This window comes from Ictidomys tridecemlineatus, chromosome 7, assembly GCF_052094955.1.
Source record: "Ictidomys tridecemlineatus isolate mIctTri1 chromosome 7, mIctTri1.hap1, whole genome shotgun sequence".
Taxonomy (NCBI): Eukaryota; Metazoa; Chordata; class Mammalia; order Rodentia; family Sciuridae; genus Ictidomys; species Ictidomys tridecemlineatus.
The window spans coordinates 138303056-138326393 of NC_135483.1; the positions used below are offsets into that span (position 1 = coordinate 138303056).

A 23338-nucleotide genomic window follows, 5' to 3' on the forward strand; every position below is an offset into this window, starting at 1 on the left:
TAAACAGAAGGAAAGAAAAAGATAATAGCAGCTTTGGGTCCAGGAAGCGAACTCAGGTGCCAGTCTCTACTTCTCAAGATTAAGAATCTAGGAATAGGTTGACACAGAACAGAGGAGGCAAACTGATCCAGATGCTGAATGTGCCAGTGACCAACATTCTCTTACTTTGCCACAAGCACCATCACAGCTATTTCATACCACAGGATTTTGGGTCACCATCCCATGATGTCACAGTCTCTTTAAGACTGTCACCAAGGTCTGGGATTGTGGCTCAGCAGTAGAGCACTCATCTAGCATGTGCGAGGCCCTGGGTTCAATCCTTAGCACCACATAAAGATAAATTAAAAAGATAAAGGTATTGTGTCCAACTACAACTAAAAAATAAAAATGTTTAAAAAATACTGTCCAGAAATAATATCAGGCCCCACTCATAGAAAATTAGGATGATAATGAAAATATTCAGTGACCCCATAAGGCATGGGTACCAACCAATCAAAACAGATATAGAGAAAAATCATTCATTCTAGTAAATAAATGACCACAAAAACCTGCCAGTGAATTGGAATTAAAATTCCCCCAGAGTCTCCTTTCTAATGTTACATATTCCTAAAAAAAAAAGGAGTCCGGAGATGGCAAAAGTAAGAGAAAGGGCATTCAAACTGCAGGCTACAGCACAAAAATAAAAGTAGGATCAGGGCAAAGAAGCAGAGGCAACAGAAGCCATCTATAGCACACTGAAACTTTCTTGACCCTCCAATTTGAATGTGGCAGTGATTTCAAAGAAGAAAGGAAAACCATTGCTAGTAGGGCACTCCTTCCCTTTGGAGCTCTTCTTCCACTCCACTATCAAAGTGATCGGTCCATTCCTGAGCTATGGGTAATCTGAATCCTGTGATACAATATACCCGTACCCCTGCAGCCTAAGGAAAGAATGCAAACTGTCCGTCAGCAACCCTTCAACTCTACACAGATCTTTGAAAGATAAAGGAATCCAGGCCCAATACATGGCTAAGGCTCAAGCCCACTGCCCCCAAATGAATTTTTGGTTCCATGTGTAATCAAATACAGTGACTCTTTCCTTAGAGGAAAATGGGTATCTGGTGGGAAAAAACAAACATAAAATACTCCTAACTACATGACCCAGCATAAGGGAATCACCGTACTGCAATTATGTTCATCACTGCTGTCTTCACAGTCGTGGTCATGGTCACAGACATAGGCGCGAGGGATACACTCTCCATTGCCACACTGAAATTCGTCACGCAAGCATGTCTCAGCTGGAACACAAGGTTAACAAAGGGGAAAAAAAAAGGGAGAATTTCAATTCCACTGCAGCCATTTCATCTCACAGGAAGATTCTGTCTCAAGTTTAAAAAAAGACTCTTATTGTCAGCAGTGTGCTGGTAAACGTTTAACAACCCCTTCTCCAGCTTTGTGATGTTTACCGATTATCATGGTGTAAATACTCCCACCAGAGGCTGACTACAGACCACTAAAATGAATTTGCTGAATGTGGGCTTGGAAAGATGTGCAGATAATTGGCTCTCTCAAGCTGCAACACACCACAGCACCTCTTACACACATACTTACTGCAGTTGGCTTCATCAGAAGAGTCCCTGCAATCAACTTTCGAATCACACTTCTGACTCGTGTTATAGCAGGCTCCATTAGCACAAGTAAGCTGCTCACATACTGGATATTCTATTTTTAAAAAGAACAGAAACAGCAAGTGAACCTTAAGTTAAGACATTTCTTCAGCAAACATTTCTTGAGTGACAGCTATATGCTAGGCACTAAATGGTGAACATATATTGGTATACAAAGAGATATGATCCCTGGCCTCCTATTAGATAAGAGAGAGGGACCATAATCAAATAATGACACAAATAGCAGATGACAAACTAGGTTACATACCAATGCAGAGACTACAGAAAGCTATGAGCTGAACAGTAGGGGGATTTGGAAACCCAGGGATCTCTCCCTTAAAGAAGTAAGTGGCTTTTGAGTGAAGAACTGAAGAATTGCAAAGAATTTAACAGTTCAAAATGGAACCTTTTTTTACATGATACAAATGACATCCCAGGAAACTCGTGTACCCCCACACATGATCTGGGAAATAAAGGATCATTTTTTTCATTGAAATGACAGAAAGAGAAAATAGGTCTGAGCCCAGGGATCTCACTCAGCAGCTATTTGCTCTTATTCAACTGTTTACCCTCTCTCTGTCACTACTTCTTCTTCCCCCTGTCTAGATAATCTACTGCAGCCTGTAGAGGGACCTAAAAAGACAACACCTGGGAACTGAAAAGCATAATTGTTCCATAAGCACAAATTACAGCCATCCCTCAGTATCCACAGGGGATACTGTGGATTGGTTCCAAGACCACCCAATGCATACCAAAACCCAAAGATGCCCAATACCCTTTTGTAAAATGGTGCAGTATTTGCATTATTTGCAGTATTTGCATTACACACATCATTTCATTTGCTTTACTTATTTATTTTTTATTGATTTTATTTTTTTAAATGACAACAGAATGCATTACAATTCTTATTACTCATATAGAGCACAATTTTTTATATTTTTTATATAAAATATGTTCACACCAGTTCATGACTTTATACATGTACTTTTGGTGTGTTTTCGCATTACAATTCTTATTACACATATATACCACAATTTTTCATATCTCTGCTTGTATATAAAGAAGATTGACACCCAATTCATGTCTTCTTACATGTGCTTTGGATAATGATGTCCATCACATTCCACCATCCTTGCTAATCCTCTGCCTCTTCCCTTTCCCTCCCTCCCCTCGTCCCTATGTAGAATTCATCTATTCCTTCATTTACTTTAAATAATCTCTAGTTCATACATAATACCTAGCATATAAATGCTATGTAAGTACTTATCATACTATATTCTTTAGGGAATAATGAGGGGGGAAAGCCTGTACATGTTAGTACAGGCAATTTTTTCCAAATATTTTTACCCATAGTTGGTTGAATCCAAGGAATGGGGAACCAATGGATTCTGGGGATAACTGTCTTTTGGCCATATTATACATATATGGTCATCTCAATGCTATTAACTAGATGTTTAACCCTGCAGAAAATCAGGATGTCCCTTGAAGAACAAAATAGTGTCTGTCCCTCCTGTTTCCTCATACTTGAAACATGTATCCCTCATGACTCATAACTATAGGATTTGTTCTGTTGGTTTCTTATCTGTTTTCCCCATAGCTTAATAAAAACCCTGGAGGACAAGGAACCTGCCTTATTATTTTAGAATTCTTAGCAGTAAGACACTACTCACTATGCTCAAGAAATGCTCAGTACTACTATAGAGTTATCACAGGAGACCATTTTAAACAGCTTTTGAAATATCTGAACATCTGCTTTTTATGGTCTTTGACTACAATACTTCCATCATGTATGATATCATCCTTGGTCTATATTTTTAATTAAAAATGTTTCCTAGTGATTCTCACACGCAGTCTTCAGATTTCTTTTTAACCAAGGAAAAGGTATGTCTTAGTTAAGATTTCAAAGATCAGATTACACAGTTCCACATTGAGGCTAAATTTGCATTTAAGAACCCAATGTGATGTATTAGAGACATATAAAGATGCATCAGACAGTTCTTTGGATGATCCCAAAGTCTTTTCAAACAGAAGATGTGCACAAAATTCTGTACTAAAACTGTATTAAACTTGTCCTCTGTTAAGAACTCACACTTTTAAAAAAAATCTCAAATTATATTTTCATGTTTTGTGTATAGAAAAGGAATAAACCTAAATCTTCTCATCTCCAGAAGTTCAAACCTCATCTATCAAGAGTTCTTGAGTATCTAACTGGCAAAAGTTACAGAACCAGTCACATTAAACAGAAGGCTCTTTTCCATGACACTCCAACAGCTTCAAGATGAAGCTCAGTATCTCCTTCCCAGCTACAGGCTGCCAAAAACTCACTGAAGCCAACAATGAACACCAGCTTCCTACTTTTTATGAGAAGGGTATGGCCACAGAAGTTGCTGCTGTGCTATGGGTGAAGATTAGAAGGATCATGTGATCTGAATCAGTGGTAGGAACAAAGAACAAGGTTTTCCCATGAAACAGGTGTCCTGACCCATGACCACATCCACCTGCTACAAAGTAAGAAGGAAATTCCCAACACAAACCAGAACTGAAAAAAGTACAAATCTGTTAGGGGATGCCAATCTGAGTGTTTTCAACTTGACTACTGGGGTGAATAAAGGGGAAAGAAGAGTATTCCTGGACTAATACTAGTGTCTCTCATCACCCTGGGCCCAAGCTGGCATAATCTGCAAACCTTTCAATCTGTAAAGAAGATGTTGGCTGGGCAAGGGGGTACATCTCAGCGGCTCAAGAGGCTGAGGCAGGAGGATCACAAGTTCAAAAATAGTCTCAGCAACTTAACAAGGCCCTAAGCAACTCAGCAAGATCCTATCTCTAAATAAAACATTTTTTAAAAAAAAGCTGGGATGTGGTTCAGTGGTTGAGCCCCCCTGGGTTTGATCCCTGATACCAAAAAAATAAAAATAAAAATAAATGTCCATCACTATATTGTCAGAAAGCCCTTAAACAAAGAAAGCAAGAAACAAAGTATTCAGCTTGTTACTCCATGTGTCCTGAAACATAGATGCCAGCATATTGCTCTGAAGAAACAGTATACTAAAAAGATAAGAAAGAGGCTACAGAATATGCTGAACTTTTGGCCAATATGCTGAACTTTTGGCCAAGAGACTGACAGAAGCCAAAGAAAAATGCCAGGAACAAATTTCTGAGAGATCTGATTCTCAGTCCAGTCAAATAAAACTTTAAGTGTAACAAATAAATAAGCTGGATCCCAGAGGGTGGGGTGGGGATGGTATGCAAGGCATTTTTAAATAGCTGTTTAAATTTCTAAATTTTTTCTGAACTTCATTTTATTTGTTAATCATCCAAAAATGAGCAAGTGCTTAAGGTTATTGCTGTCTTTCCATCATTAAGATGGTATGCTTTGTAAAAGTGCCTTTAAAATGGTTCAGACAACTCTGTTTACTAATTCTGTCTTCAAGAGATGCAAAAGGCCAGGTGAGGCCAGCAAGCAATTCCCGTCCTGCCATGTACCAGATAGCTCCTGGTGTCAGTGTGTTATCTAGCCTTTTAAGAGCAGCAGCAAGCAGCAGGGAGAAAAAAAAATCTTTAAAAACCCAGCTCTTTGCAATAGATAAGCTATCTGTCAAGAGGAAAATTTATTTGAACTGGGACTGTACCACACTTTTGGTGATTATTATGGATATGAGGGATCTGGAAGAAATGTATTAGGCAGGTCTCTTGTTTTTTCTGTCCTGCTTTTTGAGAGTCATTGCCATAAAACTGAAAGGAGTAGAACAAAAACAGTACCCACTGACATGGCTCATGCCCCTAAACAACTGGGCCAGCTTGATGTCATCAGGGAGGGTATTGTGTTGGCCAAAGGTCAGCAGTTGACAAACAGCTTTCTTGTCTCCTTCCATGCTGATAATGAATCTCTCTCAATCAGCAGAGGACCCTCTCAACCCCCTGCACACCTTCTGGTCTTTGCTACGCATAGATAACCTGAGGTATATGCTGACTCACTAAATATAGAAAATACTTGGAAATATGTTTCCAAATGGTTTTCTCCTTTGGAGACCCACAAAGAGGGAACAGAGTTTTGCTCTGAGCAAAGAAATGAACAGATCCTTCTTCTCTTGCTAAAGACATTCATGAATGAGTTTCTCTATACCCCAGGAAGCAGGAAGGCACAATCCTTTGAGTTTTCCATTGGGAGATATCTTAAAATCTTATTTAATTTTTGTTTTTTTATGCTTGGCAAGACTGAGGCTAATCTTTTTCCCTTGGAGCAAATCCATCAAGTGGCTGAAACGTCCTAGAGAATTCCAAGTATGGGGAAAGTACAATGTGAGAGGACACATACAAGAACACAAAGGAACTCTTCCTTCTGAGCTTTATTTGAATAGAAGGATTGACAAGTACCTATTAACCAGTGTCCAGACTGTTTATCAGAAACGAAAACGTGGGAATACCCTTTTTCCCACCATCCCTTGCTTCTCTCTTTTTCACCTTCTCCCAGTTCCAAATGATACATGCTCTGGTTTGTCCACACACACATATGCCCCAAAATATGCCTACAAGATTGGTGCTTGAGGATATTTTAAGTGTTTTCTCTGTCAATGATTTAATTCGGAGCAAGAAAGTTTCATGCTGTAGTTCTATTTATATAATCAAGGAAGACAATGTAGTTTGAGGACCTTATAAACCTCCCACAATGGAAATCATTTACATCAGAGCAAGATATAAAGTGCTATTCTTGATTATCTTGTCAGGGAGAATGTAAATCTATCCTATTCTCACAATTTGACAAAATGGCCAAAAAGAACATAGAAAAAAAAGGCAAACTGATTATAATGGAAGAGAAGGCATCTGGGCATGTTGGCTTCTTGGGAGACTGAGACAGAAGAATCACAAGTTCAAGGCCAGCCTGGGAAATATAGCAAGACCTTGTCTCAAAACAAAAATAAAGAGATTGGGGATATAGCTCAGTAGTAGGGCATCCCTGGGTCCAATCCCAGGTGCCACAAGAAAAGAAAAGAAGAAAGAAGGAAAGAAGGAAGGGGAAGGCAGCACCTTAAATGTAGATTTAAAAATGAGCCCAAGATTGAAAATAAAACAAGAAGTTATTGATGTAAGTGCAGCCCAGATACCTGGGACTTCTCAAGGTTGCAGAGTCAACCTTGTTTCTTATTTTGGCTCTAAGACAGACTAATTCAGTTCAAGTAATGATTTGCCAGAAGAAGCTTACTAGTTGGGCTGCCAGGACTTAATTGTGAATACTACCCATAAAATTAAATAAGCAACACCATCATCACCATTATCACCATCGTCATTGGTAACATATACTGAACAGTGTGTCACAGAAACATGTTATAGTACTTGATATGTATGAAACTTATTCCATCCTTAGAACTACCCCATGAGGTATGCACTTTGATTTCTCCCATTTTCTACATAAGAAGCCTTTAAAAATAATTAGAAGTTGCTGGGCGTGGTGGTTCACGCCTATAATCCCAGCAGCTCTGGAGGCTGAGACAGGAGTTTGGCAAGTTCAAAGCCAGCCTCTGCAGGGGCAAGGCACTAAGCAACTCAGTGAGACCCTGTCTCTAAATAAAATACAAAATAAGGCTGGGGAATGTGGTTGAGTGCCCCTGAGTTCAATTCCCGGTACCCCCTAAAAAATAATAGTTAGAAGTTACTTTCAACTAAATACACACACATATATGTGTGTGCATGTGTGTGTGTGTGTGTGTGTATATATATATAATATATTATATATATATTATATATATAATCAGATTTAATATATATAATGTATATATATATATAAAATATATATTATATATATATAAAATCAGATTTATAAAATGGAAATAGAAAATCAACTCAACATCTTGGAAAGAGAAAGAAAATATGGTGATCCCAAGACTAGTAGAATTTCACTCACACGTCAAGTTCAGTCTAAGCCACTTTAAGGAAGCCAAGTCAAAAAGGGAGATCCATGAAGTTATCAAGGTTTCCTTATCCTGCTCCCTTTGTACTAGCCAGGGCTTAAGCCCCCAAATTCCTATCTAGTCTCTATCAGTTGGGACCTGATCTTAGAAATGTGTCTGAGAGGAACTCTGGATCCGAAGCCCCTCCATCTTCCCATACATGGAGCTATCACCAAAATCCGCAGGGCAGATTAAGACTGATACAATACTAAATTGCTTAAAAATAAGTTTGAAAAACCTCACCCAAGCTCTAATACTGGAGTAAATGAGACACAAGATGGAAAATTGTACATCAAAAGCTCCAAAGAACAGGGCAAAGAAGTAAGAGGCCTTGTCACGGATGAGCAAACACATACAATGTGCACTGTATCAGAGACACTGGTTCTACATAGGAGGAATTATGGGCCCCACATGTTTTCACTCAGGGCCACAAAATACCTTGGTGTCTTTCCCATCTCTTCCTATTTCCAATGACTTTGGCAGAATATACAGGCAAAGACTAATCAAAGAGATAGGAAAGCTAACTGCTCCCCAGGATTATGGGAGACCACATTCCAGTCACTAGAAATGGTGTAGTTATCCCCCTGCTGGGAACTTGGACCAAGATAATTCAGACAGTCATCTGGGTGAAATGTCAGTAGGCCAGGAACCAGTTATTCCTCAGGGCACTGCCTGCCTTAGTTAGAATTCTGTCCTACTGAAGATATGGTTATTGAAATCTGACTTCTTGGATACTGTGAATACAGAGGTAAATTAAAAAGCAAACTAGAAGTTCCCACAGTCTTTCTTAGATATTCATTCAAAAGAACTAAATACGAGAGAGAGGAAAAAAACGAAAATCCCTGCTCTCGTGGTACTTATACTCTGGAGGAAAGGAACACTGGACATTAAAGTAAATGTGCATGGATAAAAATGTTACAAAAATAAAGCAGAGTGAAATAACAAACAGTGACAGTGGGGAGTATCTCTGGGGAGGAGATATTTGAACAAGAACCATTAGGTTCAGCAAAATGGCAGCCAGTGGTGCATTAACAAGAATGTTTTCAGAGGATTGGTGGAAATGCAGGATCACTTTCAGTAGCCTCAAGAAAAAAAGGAGGAGAGTAAATAGAAACAGTCATTAAAGACATTTCCACATCACATTGTTTTAAAAAGGAGCACAGAAATTGGGCAATGGCTGGGAGAGATCTCAGAGTCTTTTTTAAAGTCAGGAAATATTTAGAAAGTACTTGAATGATGGAAACATTCAAAAGATATACAAAAGATTCTCCTCTTTCCTCAAGGTCTCAGGCTCTGACTCCTATCTCGACTGTGAGAATGCTGCAAAGGTGCATGTGTGCTGTGGCATGTGAGATGGGGTCACTGCAGCAAGGCTTGACAGGCAGGCTAACATGTGGAACTGAGTTGAAAGAAGGTGCCCTTCGGAAGCCCTCACAGTCCAGAGAATGACTACCATCTTCATCACTCCCTTCCAACTGTTCCCCCAGTTGGAGTTTCAGCAGTTAGATATACAAAGGGAAATGTTTAAATCCTAAAGAACAGAAAGTCAATAGGAATAAAACTTCAGGGACAAAGCGGCCCCAGTTGCAGGCAGACCAAACACTGCTGATTACCAGCAAGAAAGCCTTCATTGTAGCAGGGATTGTACCCTTTCTTTGGCATTCCTAAGGAACAAAGGAGAAGTGCTGCAAACCCACGATAATTAGCGATAGTTTTACTCACACCAAAATCATTCTAATATGGTACTCAATAAAACAAAATAATCTTTTTATTTCTCTGAAAAAAAAGACTGCAGTATTTTTGAGCAACCCAAAGTCACTTCAATATATTAATTGAATGACCCATAATTGCTGCATTGTTCTGATGTTTATCTTACACTCTGCATGAGTGGGTTTTCCTTGATGCTAATCCCATTAGAAGTAAAATGGACTGCAGTTTTGAATCTGTTCCTTAAAAAAGAAAAAAAAAATTAATTGACAAGTTGTTGAATATCAGATCCCTGATGACCAGACTGAATAATAAAATAACTTAGGGGGAAATATGAGTTTTTACCTGTTTCACAAATATAAATATAGGCTTAGATAGAGATACACACACATATATAGATACATATATACAAACATATTCAGAAATATTACACAAGCTGTAGAATATTCTTAAGCCTTTAAGAATATAGCAGGTAAAAAGACGGAGATACGAATCTCTCATGCTATACCAAATTTATTTCCAAGGTAATCTTTTTATTGGGACCCTAATACCCTCCTCGACTTTCTCACCACCTCATTCATTTTCTTACCTCCCTTCTCCCTACCTCCCTGAGAAGACTCTCACACACTATTCTTTGTTCTAGAAAGGAATGCCTGGAATGGACACAAGTTTCTCTGTCTTGGAGCCCAATGTCTTGATTTTAGAAGCTTGAAAGCGTAGGCTCTCTAACACAGGGTCTGGTCTAACCGGCAGGGCCCTGAGCCCCAGGGATAGGCTTCTTGATTCTTTCAAATATTGGGAGGTGCTGGGGGGGGGGGGTGGAATTAAGTTCTTCCTTGAAGCTTTTTCAACATCCCTCCCTGTGGTTTCTAGGTGCCAAATATATTTAGACTCATCCAGATAGACAATCTTATTTATTTCTGAGAAACAGAAAAAAAGTCAAATCCATAGGCAGATATGACATTTCTAGAGAAGTAATGGTTCCTATGCTTCATGACTGTGGAAACAATAAAATAAACATTATTTCTGGTCAAATCTCACTTGATCCTTGATAACATGGGAAATACTCTAATAGCTTAAATTTCATTTAAAATATCTAAGCACCACTGTGACTAAATGGATCTCAGCAATTATAATCAATGGCCGCTAACATCTCAAAGAGAGCAGGCGGCATTGTGTGCCCCCTGATGGAAACATACAACCTTAAACACAAATTAGTCTCACCTTGATGAACCATCTCCACCCCTCCTCTGATTTAGAGGTTCAATACTCTAGATTAGTCATTTTTATTTTTTTTTAATTTTTATTATTGGTTGTTCAAAACATTACAAAGCTCTTGACATATCATATTTCATACATTTGATTCAAGTGGGTTATGAACTCCCATTTTTACCCATATACAGATTGCAGAATCACATCGGTTACACATCCACTGTTTTACATACTGCCATACTAGTGTCTGATGTGTTCTGCTGCCTTTCCTATCCTCTAGTATCCCCCCTCCCCTCCCTTCCCTTCCCCTCTTCTCTCTCTACCCACTCTACTGTAGTTCATTTCTCCCCCTTGTTTTTTTGTTCCCTTTCCCCTCACTTCCTCTTATATGTAATTTTGTATAACAATGAGGGTCTCCTTCCATTTCCATGCAATTTCCCTTCTCTCTCCCTTTCCCTCCCACCTCTCGTCCCTGTTTAATGTTAATCTTCAATAGATGAATGGATTTAAAAAATGTAGCATTTATACACAATGGAGTATTACTCTGCACTAAAAAATGACAAAATCATGGAACTTGCAGGGAAATGGATGGCATTAGAGCAGAATATTCTAGATTAGTCATTTTAATTGAAGCAGTACGAAGGTGATTTTTGTCCCAAAGGATGTTTGACAAAATTTGAGGACATTTTTAGTTGTCACACCTGGGAGGTACTCAAATACACAGAGACCAGGGATACTGCTGGACATTCCATAATGCACAAGACAGCCCAGCATAATAAAAATTTATCTGGCCCCAAATGTCATTAGTGCTACAGTTGACATCTAGGTAATTTCAGATCTAGGCAATTTCCAAGAAATTCAAAGGCGAGAAGAACATGTTAAAGGACATTGAGGATGAAATAAGCAAAGTCCAGATTGTGGAAAACACCAAGACAAGTAACCTGTTTTGCTTTGTTTTGTTTTCACCAATTGTAAGGAGTAAAGAACAGAAATGGAAAAAAAAACCTCCAAATAAAAATTCTTAAGAAATATATCAATTACCTCCTTCATAAATATTTTATTTGGATTCTAAGTTAAGTAATCAAACTGTAAAAATAATAGCAAGACAATTTAGGGAATTTTTTAAAAAAACTGACTATATATCTAATTATTTTAAAGAACAGTTGTTTTAACTTTTTAGGTATGATAATGATATTGTGGTTTTGTTTATTATACAGATAAATACTAAAATATTAACAGATAAAATTATATGATCCTGAGAATTGCTTCATAATATGGTGTGAGGAGAATAAATGGATGTAGGTAAAATGAAACTATTCATGAACTGATAGTTGTTATAACTGAGTGATAAGTAGAAAGAGATTCACTATACAGTTCATTCTGCTTTCCTATGTTAAAACCTCCACAGTGAAATAATTTTTTTTAAATAGCTAAGTAATCTTCAGGCAAAACTATTTTATAAATGTTTTTTGTTAAAGAAAAGTATTCTAAGAGCATGGAGCACCGACAGTTTAAATGTAGGTTAATGTTACGACTCTTCTGCCCTGGCTTCTTGGTAAACTTTATCATCTCCATAAAGCAGGAGATGACACCTGCCAATGAGAAAAGTGCCCAGGATAGTGACTGGTGCTTAGTGAATGGCAGTCCCCTTTCCCATGTTCCACAAGAGCCTCAAACAGAGGGAAAACAAAACAGAGCCAATCCTGCCCCACCACCATACTGCCACTTTCTAAGGACTTTGATCCTGGCCATTCATTTCCTTCTGTGTCTATCTGGCTATCAACAGATCAAAGCACTAATGAGTAAGTATGAAGATCCTTTTCTTAATTTCCTCCAAAGTGTGAGGGTTTTTAACACTCTTCCACAAATAAAAAAAATAAAAACAAAAAAATAAGGTAGAGGGAAATAGGAAAGAAGATCTCATCACAAAATCCCTTATATGAGCCAGGCATGGAAGCACACGCCTATAATCCCAGCCAGGATTATCCCTAAGGAAGCTGAGGCAGGAGGGTCACAAGTTCAAGGCTGGCATCAGCGATTTAGCAAGAACATGTCTCAAAATTAAAAATATAAAGGGCAGGGATATAGCTTAGTGGTAAGTGTCCCTGGTTCAATTCCCAGTACCACAAGGAAAAAAAACTTGTGTTTAGGGTCATGTTGTGTCCTGAAAAGTTGATGATTTACATCATTCCAGAAAGAACCAGCTATAAATCCTGATGTCTTTCTAAACGAATACTTATTTCACCAATTAGTTGTACTGAATTATTTTTTAATAAAAATGTTTGATTAAAAATTCCTACTTAGTTATTTTATAAAGCTCAGCTTCTTCCCTTCATTCCTTTTATCAGGGCTACTTGCATGCTCATATCCTGCCAGGCTTTTCCAGACGGTCCATTGGCAAAGTTGTGAGGCAGTTGTACTAGCAACTTTAGACTTGGCTGCAGGGTGCTCATGGAAAACGTCCAAACCGTCTGTTTCAGCTGCCTTTTATTTTCCCCAAAGTAGCATTTCCATTGCATTTGCAATAAGGCACTCATTTTTATCCACTTGCAAATAAGGGATAAAGATACAGGCTATTGGCGGGTGACACAAGCCTCCAGTACTCTTTTAAACTGGCATAAGGGAGGACTCTCCTCTTCTGTCCTTCATGAGGGGCAATCTCTAGACGTGAAACCAGACAATGAGCCAAGCACCAACTCTGCCACACAATCTTGAATGAGCCAGTCTAGACCCTTTGAAGTTTTCATTTCTTTATTCATAAGAGAGTAAATAACTGCCTGCCTTATTGTTCTCATTAAGGAACCTAATAATAATAATAATTTATATAACGACCTGAAATTTACAAAATGTTGCAAAAATATATGATTTATCACCGTAATTAATCAAAAATATTTTCTTCACTTGTCTCAGTGAAAGACCTAGTGTTTGCCTCACAAAGTCGTGAGAGTCCTTGACTTGTGTGCTGGCTGTGCACTACCATCTCTAAAACTACTAGTGTGAGATCTAAATGCTCTGCATAATTTCCAAAGTGAAGGGAAATTCAAATTAGAGGTACCATAATCTCTTTCAAAAGAGAACATTTAGAATGAAAATTATTCCAGAATATAAATGTACCAGAAATTCTGCTAGAAAATAGATAAATAGCACAGACCTTTCTTTCAAAAAAAGAAAAATAAGTGAAGTAAGTAACATTCAATGGAAGAAAAACTGGAGAAGTATTGTTTTTAAAATGTCCAAGCATGGGGTTTCAGGTGTAGTTCAGTGGTAGAGCACTTGCCTAGCCTATGTGAGACCTTGGGATGGATTCCCAGTATTGCAACACAAAATAAAATAAAATTGTACAAGAGTGGGAATGGTTCATATTCAATATGAATCTGGACATATAAAAATATAGGAATTAGTTACTGTGTCTTTCTTTTTTTTTTTTGTATGATTCTAGGGATTGAACCCAGGCACAGGTCTTTCCATTTCTATGTACAAATATTTCCTCCATTAACAGAAGCAACTTGCTTACCATAGTTAATTTATGTAAGCTTCCACCCTATACATGGCACCATGTTGAAAAGATTAGTTTAAAAAAATTATAGAAAATAGACCTTTCATTAAGAGGCATAAAATATACCACTTGGCTCAAAGGAAGGGACTTAGAGAGAGCCCAGAGAACTAAAATTAAATCAAAATTTTCAAACAGTAGAGGTGGTATCCCATGAGAACAGGCTAAAGCTTAAAACTTAAATTCACTGGATACATAATAACTGAGAAGCATTTGATCAAAGTTTCTAAGATACATAAAATCTGTTCACCAGTTATTGGAATACTTGATGTTGTGTTTTAGATTTGAGGTGTCCACCAATAGCTCATGTGTGAAACAATACAAGAATTTTCAGAAGTGAAATGACTGGATTATGAGAGATGTAACCTAATCAGTGGATTCATCCACTGATATGGATTGACTGAGTGGTTGGGTATGCCTAGAGGAAGTAGATCATAGGGGGTATGCTTTTGGGATTTATATTTTGTCCCTGGTGAGCAGAGCTCCTTCTGCTTCCTGGTTGCCATGTTCAGAGATGCTTTCCTTCACCACACCATAGCCCAGAGCTATGGAGTCAGCATATCATGGACTGAACCTCTGAAACTATGAGCCAAAATAAACTTTCCCTCCTGAATATTGTTTTTGTCAGGTATTTTGGTCACAGTGACAAAAAAGCTTCCTTGAAGCTTTAAACATAAATTTAAGAGCAAAACAAAGGAAGCATCTCCATGAAGCATGTGATAAACTTACACAGGAGTATGCTAAAAATAATGTCAGGAAGAAACGTATAAAAACTCAAGGAAGTTATGGATAAATTCACAATGGCAGACTTTTAAGAGAAACTGGGTATTTCTAAGGTTAAGGACAGAACTAGATTGACTATAAACCTGACACAAGATCAGGTACTGTAGTGCACGACCGTAATCCCAGCCTCTCAGGAGGTTGAGACATGAAGATTGGAAGTTTGAGGCCAACGTGGGCAATTTAACCAGACTCTAACTCAAAACTTAAAAAACGGCTGAGAATATAGCTCAAAGACAGAGCATTTGCTTAGCATGTACAATGACTTGGGTTCAATCCCCAGCATTACATTCAAAAATTTTAAAAAATGACACAGTAGCTAATTTCTATATTTTTATATTCATTCTAACAATTTGGTATAAAACTCAAGAGAGGCAGTTGACTCTTGTTAGTACATAATGCAACATGTCTGTATTTTCTTGCTTTGGTTATGGTAATATCTATGTATTACACACAGAATATTGTGACTTATATGCCTTAGTTTATGGCAATCAGTTACAAACTGATATATTGCCATTATAGGAAAAACCATTTGCTCTCCTTCTGCCTGTCATTTCCAGGCAGGGAGGGGAGGGGAGCTACACCCCAGCCCAGGAAAGCCATTTTCAGAATATAATACTTTCCAAAGATAATCTGGAAAATGTGGTATCCACAAAAGCGGGAAAAAAATTAATGAGAAACTGTATCCACCAATTTTCTATAGCAGTGTAATAAAAGTTAAAATTGACCAAACTCTATTTTATACTCAGCATCTTCAATCATCTTTCTAGATTCTATGTTAAAAGTTTCCTACTTCAAAACATGCAAAAACTTGATGGGCTAAGTAAGGCAGGACAAACTTACAATGTCTTGTTAAAAATAGACTCCTATCAGAACATCACCCTTAATCCACAAAAGAATCTGCCAAGAGATTTCAACAACAAGAGGAGTATTGTAGGCATTTCTGTCCATCAACAAATCTAACAAATTGATTAAAATGCCAAAGGGACAAGGGTGAAACTAAATACAGTGCAAAGACTGAAACAGACTCACGGCAGTCTCTCTCGTCAGTTCCATCTGAGCAGTCTCTGACATGGTCGCACAGGTATTCCCTTGGAACACACTCACCATTGGAGCACGTCAACTGATGGCTTGAGCATGTCCTCCCAGCTGTGAAGGGGAAAGACATTACTTAATTTATCATCACAGTCTGACAGAAACTAACCGGCTGATAGTTCCCAAATATGAATGAGGATGTTGGAAAGCAGAGCAGATACTGGGCATAAAAGTTCACAGGGATACAAGGCAGAGTACCCTGCTACCAGCAAGCTAAACTTACCATGCAAAAGCAAAGATATTATATTGTCAAAATGCCCTCAGAACAAAAAAGACACTCCAGCATCCTAGTGTAGACAACTGCATGATCCACCTGTGTTGAGAATACAATATATACTGGAAAGATACATGGTCAAGATGATGAGTGAAATAAGACATAGGGATTAAGCAAGGATTGGTAAGCACCCCTCCCCCACTGAAATCCTTTTTTGAACAAGGAAATATGTCAAAGGATTAACAGTGGTTATTCCTGAATGGTGGGAATATGAGTGATTTTATGGGCTTTTTTCTTTACAGTTTTCTGTTTTATAAAGTGTCTACATTGGCCATGTGTCAATTTTATGAACAAAAAATCTTTAGTTTGATTTTATCCTATGTCGATGAGTTCAGGTAAAAGCAGGGCATCAGCAGTTTATCAAGTGAGTCTCTGGACAAAACATAAAATGGAATGATTATTGCCTGCAAGCATGAGGGAAAGGTGTTCTGTAGCTCAGGCAGGAACTACCTAGACTTGGTAACATGATCTTATCCACATAAAAAGAGAAGCATTTGAGAAACATGATCGTCTAAAAAAAAAAAACGTAATCCTCTAATGGAAGAAAGAGGTTTTCGCCTGAATTTTACAGAGCTTCCTATACCTCTATATAGTTAAAAATACTTAGGTTTAGCCAAACTTGGTTTTTGGTTTTTAAAAAAATAATAATAATTATATATATATATTTATATGCCATCAAAATTGTTAGAAAAACCTTTCTAAGAGACAAGTAAAAAATGACAGCTTTAGAGTTTATACTTGAAATTTCAAACATTCAGAATTTCATGTATATTTTTTGAAAACCCTTTCCATGCTTAATTGATTGTATCTTTCCTGTCACTTCCTTCAATTTGCTTTCTCGTGAATGTGTCATGTAATTCTTGAATAGGAAATAAAAGGTTTTGCAGTCTGCCTATTTCTGAAATGCTTACAGATTTCATATTTTCTCCCATCACTGAGTATCTGAAGACTAAATTTTACTTTTATTAATAAGTTCAGAATAGATAAACTCTTCTAGAAGGCACTTCAATGTCTAAATTCTACCCACGACAGAAACACTATTTTACCTTGAATAAGGTTTAAAAGATTATATTTCCACATAATGTATTTAAATATATATTTTCAATTGTCACATAAAATTAAAGAGATTTATTTAATTCCTGAAAAGGTAGGTTATGAGTGGTCTTAAGTGTGAAAAGAAACTAAAGCAGGTGCCAGTATTATGTTAATGATCATGGCTTTCTTCTTAAAATCAAGCCCAAATAATTCTATATTTTGGACTTAAGATTTCAAAAAGTTTGAGGGAGTAATTAAAAGCTCATTAAATGTAGAGAAATGACAGGTAAAAATTACATAATCTCATGAGCTGATCTAATGCTTTATTTGCTCATTATACAAACATCTATTGAGGGTCTACTAGGTGCCACCAAGTTCACCAACATTGAGAATCTAAAGATGAATTAAGCACAATCCCTGTCTTTAAGGAGTTCATAGTCTTCTGGGGGAGCCTTTTAAGAAATAATTAGAAAATAATTATGAAAGTAAATTACAGGAACTATAGAAACATCACAGGAACTATAGAAGCATCACAGAAGGGTCCCAAATTTACCCTGGGACAGGAACATGGGATTGGGACAGTTTCCTGAGGAAGGGACACCTCTTCTGGGTTTTAAAGGAGAAGTAGCAGTAATCTAGACCAAAAGGAAACAAGGACTATGTAGCAATGATTCTTCAGGCAGGAGGAATGGAGGAAAAAGGCTGGAACAGGAAACTGCAAGCACTACGGTGCCCCATATGGACATTTCCAGACAGGAATCACAACCAGAGGTGATGGAGAGTGGGCAAAGGGTTTTGGTTAGATCTTTTCATCAGTTTTGGGGAGACCCTGAGCGGGGCACAAGACTGGAGGCAAAGAAGCCAATCCGGAGGCTGTTGCAGCCATCCAGGTGAGAGATGCTGACAGTGAGTGGTCACATAATGGAAAATAAGAAAGAAACCTTAGAAATGTTTATAAGGTAAATTAGGCAGGAGTCGGTGAAGGAGAGGAAAGAATCAAGAACAACTTCCAAGTTTCTAGCATGGTCGCCAAGGGGGTTGTAATAACCTTCCCATGTGAATTGATTACCTCTTTCATGTCATTTACAAATTATTTTTATGTAATGAAATACTTACATTATGAAATATATTTCATGAAGTATAGGTTAACAAGTAAAAGAGCCCCAACTGGGCTACTTCTGATTTTGTATTATCTTCCAGTAACTTCTAGTGGGCTAAATTTTATTTCTATTAATAGAGATAAAGCACATAGACCAGCAAATACGGTGGGAAAAGTCAGTTCAGTGGGGGAAGACAACTGGTTTCAGTTGAGGCACCTTTTGTTTGATGCACCTTGGAGATATTCAAAAAGTAGTTTAATCCACAAGACTAAAGTATAGGCATGGATTTGGCTCTCATCAGCCCACAAAAGGTCACTGAAATCATGAGCATGATGAGATTATAGTGGGGCCTTATCCAGGGATGCACCCATTGCCAGGGTCCACTCATTGCTAATATTTTCTTTCTTGTGGCAGCTCATACCATGTAGTAACACTGAAGTCACTACCAACAATGCCTCTAGCTTGTAGTAGTCCAAAAAAGAGAGTTTAATACTTGGGCCACAGAGGTGAAAGTACTGAATGCAGAGAGGGCCCCTGGAGCAAACGGATTTCATCCAACTGCCAACCATGTGAATGAGCAAATATTTTCTTTCTTACTTGAACATAATATAAACCAAATTAAAGATTGGGAACCTATCCCAGTTTCAAATTGCTGGGACATATTTCTAAGTCTTTAGTACATTCACCCTTTTCAATGTCATTCACCCTCTGAATTGCTGGCATAGGTTCTCTGGTCACTTAATATCTAGCTCAGTATTTATGTACAAAGAATCATGACATTGTGTGTAACCTATCTGTGACAGATTAGAATTGAAATGTCCAAAAAAACAAAATAAGATGCCTCTCTAAACACATACGGCAATGCTGATGTTCATCTGAGCCATCCGAACAGTCCTCCTCATTGTCACACACCCAGATATTTGGGATGCAGTTTCCTTCACTCTCACACTGGAAATTACCCGACTGGCAGGATTGACGAGCTGAAACAACCAAAAAAGAACTCACTATGGCAAACATCTGTCCCATTATACCAGAAAAACATTCTTACTGCAAAAGACCATATGTCGCCAAGCATGGCAGCACCTGCCTATAATCCTAGCTACTAGGGAGACTGAGGCAGGAGGATCTGAAGTTCAAGGCCAACCTGGACAACTTAGTGAGACCTGTCTCAAAAATAAAATAAAAAGGGCTGGGAATATAATTCAGTGGTAGAGCACTGTGGGTTCAATGTTCAGTACTACCAAAACAAAAAACAAAAAAACACTATGTCACCAGGGGCAGTGTCACACTTCTATAATTATATCTACTCGGGAGGCTGAAGCAAGAAGCTCACAGGTTCAAGGCCAGTCTCAGCAATTCAGCAAGATATTGTCTCAAAATAAAAAATAAAAAGGATTGGGATGTAATTCATTGGTTCAGCACCCTAAACTCAATCCCTAGTATCACACACTCACACACACACACACACACACACACACACACACACACACACACACGTTAAGTCCTGCTCAATATATTTGAAGTCTGAACTTTATTAAAGTTCATTTTCAGATAATCTCATCAATGGCATCAAAACAAACTGTTGACCCAAGCATTATAAAAACAGAGAATAGCCAGACTCAGTGGCACACTCCTATAATCCCAGCTACCCAGGAAGTGAGAAAAGAGGATCACAAATTCCAGGCCAGCCTCAGCAATTTACTGGGCTCCAGGTTAACTCAGACCCTGCCTCAAAATAAAGAAAAAAAATTAAAAATACTGGAGATGTTGCTCCATGGAGACTATTCTTATCTCATAGTTCATTGTAAATAAATAAATAAATAATATCTCCAAAAGTGCCATATGATGCTGGTTGCTATCATCTTTGTCTTTGGTATTGTTGTCATAAGACCTTGATATGTAGTAACACTCTCAGAAGACTTGGTGGTATAACTTTTCCTTTATTCCTCTATCCTAGATTACACTGTTCTCAATTTGCTTCCTCTGAGCTTTTTGCTCATATTATTTAAAAAAAAAAAAAAGTGAACTCAGTAAGCCCAAAGGAAGCAAACTGATAGCACAGGATGATGTCTCCACAAAATAGCTGCTCTCCTATTCCAAGTATGAGCATCAAGTGTCAGCTGGGAACTTTGAGATATGGAGAATCTCTGGTCCCACCCCATACACATGGAGTCAAAATATGCACTTTCACAAGTTCCAAGGTGATCCATTTGTGCCTGAAAGTTTGAGAAGCACTGGATGGATCCAATTTCTTACCCTTCCCTACATTTTCAAATGAGTCATCATCAAACAAAACACCCAAGTTTGGCAGTTCTGGGGTGCCCACAGGATGTGGACAATTCAAAACAAGGGTTTTTCATCTACTTTCCTGGTCATGGGATAATAACCCTTGTCTGCTTACCTATTACAGCAAAGTGATTGATCACCTAAGCCAAGTAAGAAAGAGCAGTGGACTGAAGGGCAGGGACTTGTGCAAGGCACTCACCAACTGTGAGGCTACAATAAGCAATAACTTCTTTAGAGCTCACTTTCCTAATCTAAAAGCCACCTCAGCATAATTTTGGAAGCTATATGAATACATGTAAAAGTTATTTTATAATTACTTACATTTAGGATTTACTTTTCACATTTTTAACAAGAATTTTTAAAAAACAATATCACACTAAACACTTTTTTATTCTTTATTTTATTTCTTTATTACACTACATTTATTTTTATTTTTTATTATTAATTTGAAACAGGGTTTCACTAAGTTGCTGAGGCTGGCCTCAAACTTGTGATCTTCATGCCTCAGCATCCAAGGTCACTGGGATTACAGGTGTGCACCACCACACCCAGCTCTACATTACATCTTTTATATACGAATAGACTCCTTATTGAAGTACAAATTAGAGTACTTCAGATAACATATTTTTTTTATTTTTGTTGATTTGAAAAACTTCCAGAGTGAATAGATCAGCAACAGTCACTTATAGATTTCAAAAAACTAATGGCAAAATCAATTTCCACATCAAAGTTGTGGCCATGGGACAAGGGTAAGATAGAAACTGATGTAAATTGAACATCTTCCGTAAAGGGAGTGAAACTATTATTAATACCATGGATTCTCTTTTTCAGTTATACAGATTACAAATGATTTGAGCCCAGCCCTGGATCTATCATTAAGCATAGCTCTTTTCTTTGATAGGCTGAAATCAACACAAAGCATCAAAAAGAGCTTAGCCTGGTCCTCCCCCACTTACGGCAGCCAGCTTCATCTGTGTCGTCCGAACAGTCCCCGGTACCATCACACCTCCAGGCTTCAGGGATACAGTGCCCATTTCCACAGCGAAAATTCCCACTGTCACATTCTATAATACCCAAGAAACAGAAAAAACAGTTTGAAAATAAAATTTAAAGCTTCAGACATTTTATTAAAGAAATATAAATTTTTGATAAAAATGAAAAAATATTCAACTAATTAGTAACCAAAGAAATGCAAAACATTTTTTTTAATTAGAAACACTTTTTTATTGGTTGTTCAAAACATTACAAAGCTCATGACATATCATCTTTCATACATTTGATTCAAGTGGGTTATGAACTCCCATTTTTACCCCAAATACAGATTACAGAATCACATCGGTTACACATGTACATTTTTACATAACGCCATATTAGTGACTGTTGTACTCTGCTACCTTTCCTATCCCCTACTATCCCCCCTCCTCTTCCCTCTCATTTTCCCTCTCTACCCCATCTGATAATATAAAAAAAATTTCCTTGGAGGTCTATAGAAAGGTCATTTTCATAATATAGTTGATTAGACCGTACCCTGATGTGACCAATTTGACAAAGTGCATCCTGTTTTTAAAAAATGTTCTCTTTTTTACCTTAGTAATTTTTTTTCTAAGTATTTTTTTTCTCAGGACCTAACCAGAGAATTAGACAAATATTTATGTAAATATAAAGATTTTTATCACATTATTTATAATAAAAGAAATTTCAAGCCTCCTACTATGAATTTTTGAAAATGGTTATGAGAATTTCTAATTATTTTTGGAGAAATATTTACAATGTAATGTAAACAAAGACAAGGATGCAAATTTTACCTCTAACAAAGTCACATACAGAAAAAAGAAAAATGTCAAAAAAGATCAAAATGTTACCAGTGGTTATCTCTGGTTGATAACATCATGTTTAACTTTTGATCTGCTTGACTGTGCTTTTTTGAGTCTCTCACCTTACATTTTTCAAATCAGCACTTCATCCTTAAATTCAGATTAATATTCTGGCTTTTTTAAATGAATTTGTAAATTGTCAAGTCTGTAAGCTCATTTCTTCAAATGAATACTTTGTTTAAAGGCAAAAAAAAATTCTGCAACCAACTATAAGTGTACAAGCTTGGCACCAAAGGTTATCTCGTCCCCAAGTGGCAATAGTATCCCCTACTGACATTAGAAAGAGAACATGACTTAAACAAATTAATTTCATTCAGCAAATATATCCTGCAATTTCCCTGGGTCTCTCCAGGGAACTAATTTGGCAATTGGAAATCCTCCAAGCTTCCCCAAATATCTGGCCAGTGAACTTCCCAAGCATTATGTGCCAAGTACAAATTTTTTTTTAAAGAAAACAGCCAACAACCAGCCCAACTTGGAGAAGACTCAAAATTATTCTTTCACAAACCCAAGGGATAGGGAGTAATTTTCAGAGTTGGAAGAATGATTTTATTTTCCCCCTGTACTGAAGCAATCATGCTAAATTACCCATTTCAATTTTTGGCTAATTAACCCCAAATTAGGTAAATATACACATCAATTACATATTCCCAGAATAAATAAACAATGTGTTATCCTGACTTGGGTAAATGCAGGCATATCAACAACAGGACATAAACATAGTTAAGTGATCTATTCCTAGGGAATATGGGCTACTTTGTTCATGGAATGTTCAAATCTGATTGTCTGGTAGTGACATCCTGATTTATAATGTATGCTGCAAATGGT

At 37.5% G+C, this 23338-nt stretch overlaps 1 protein-coding gene across 4 annotated transcripts in view; it reads right to left on the minus strand.

The window, feature by feature from the left end:
• The window catches only part of Lrp2 (LDL receptor related protein 2), a 193938-nt gene that overhangs the window by 136326 nt on the left and 34274 nt on the right, over positions 1-23338 (minus strand). For all 4 annotated transcript variants that reach the window (XM_040294432.2, XM_040294431.2, XM_021727069.3 and 1 more), the window contains exons 2-6: positions 21593-21700; positions 19208-19330; positions 15879-15995; positions 1591-1701; positions 1164-1277 (exon numbers count right to left, since the gene is read on the minus strand). In XM_040294432.2, coding sequence (XP_040150366.2) covers positions 1164-1277; positions 1591-1701; positions 15879-15995; positions 19208-19330; positions 21593-21700 — 573 coding nt within the window. The remainder of the gene's footprint in view (positions 1-1163; positions 1278-1590; positions 1702-15878; positions 15996-19207; positions 19331-21592; positions 21701-23338) is intronic.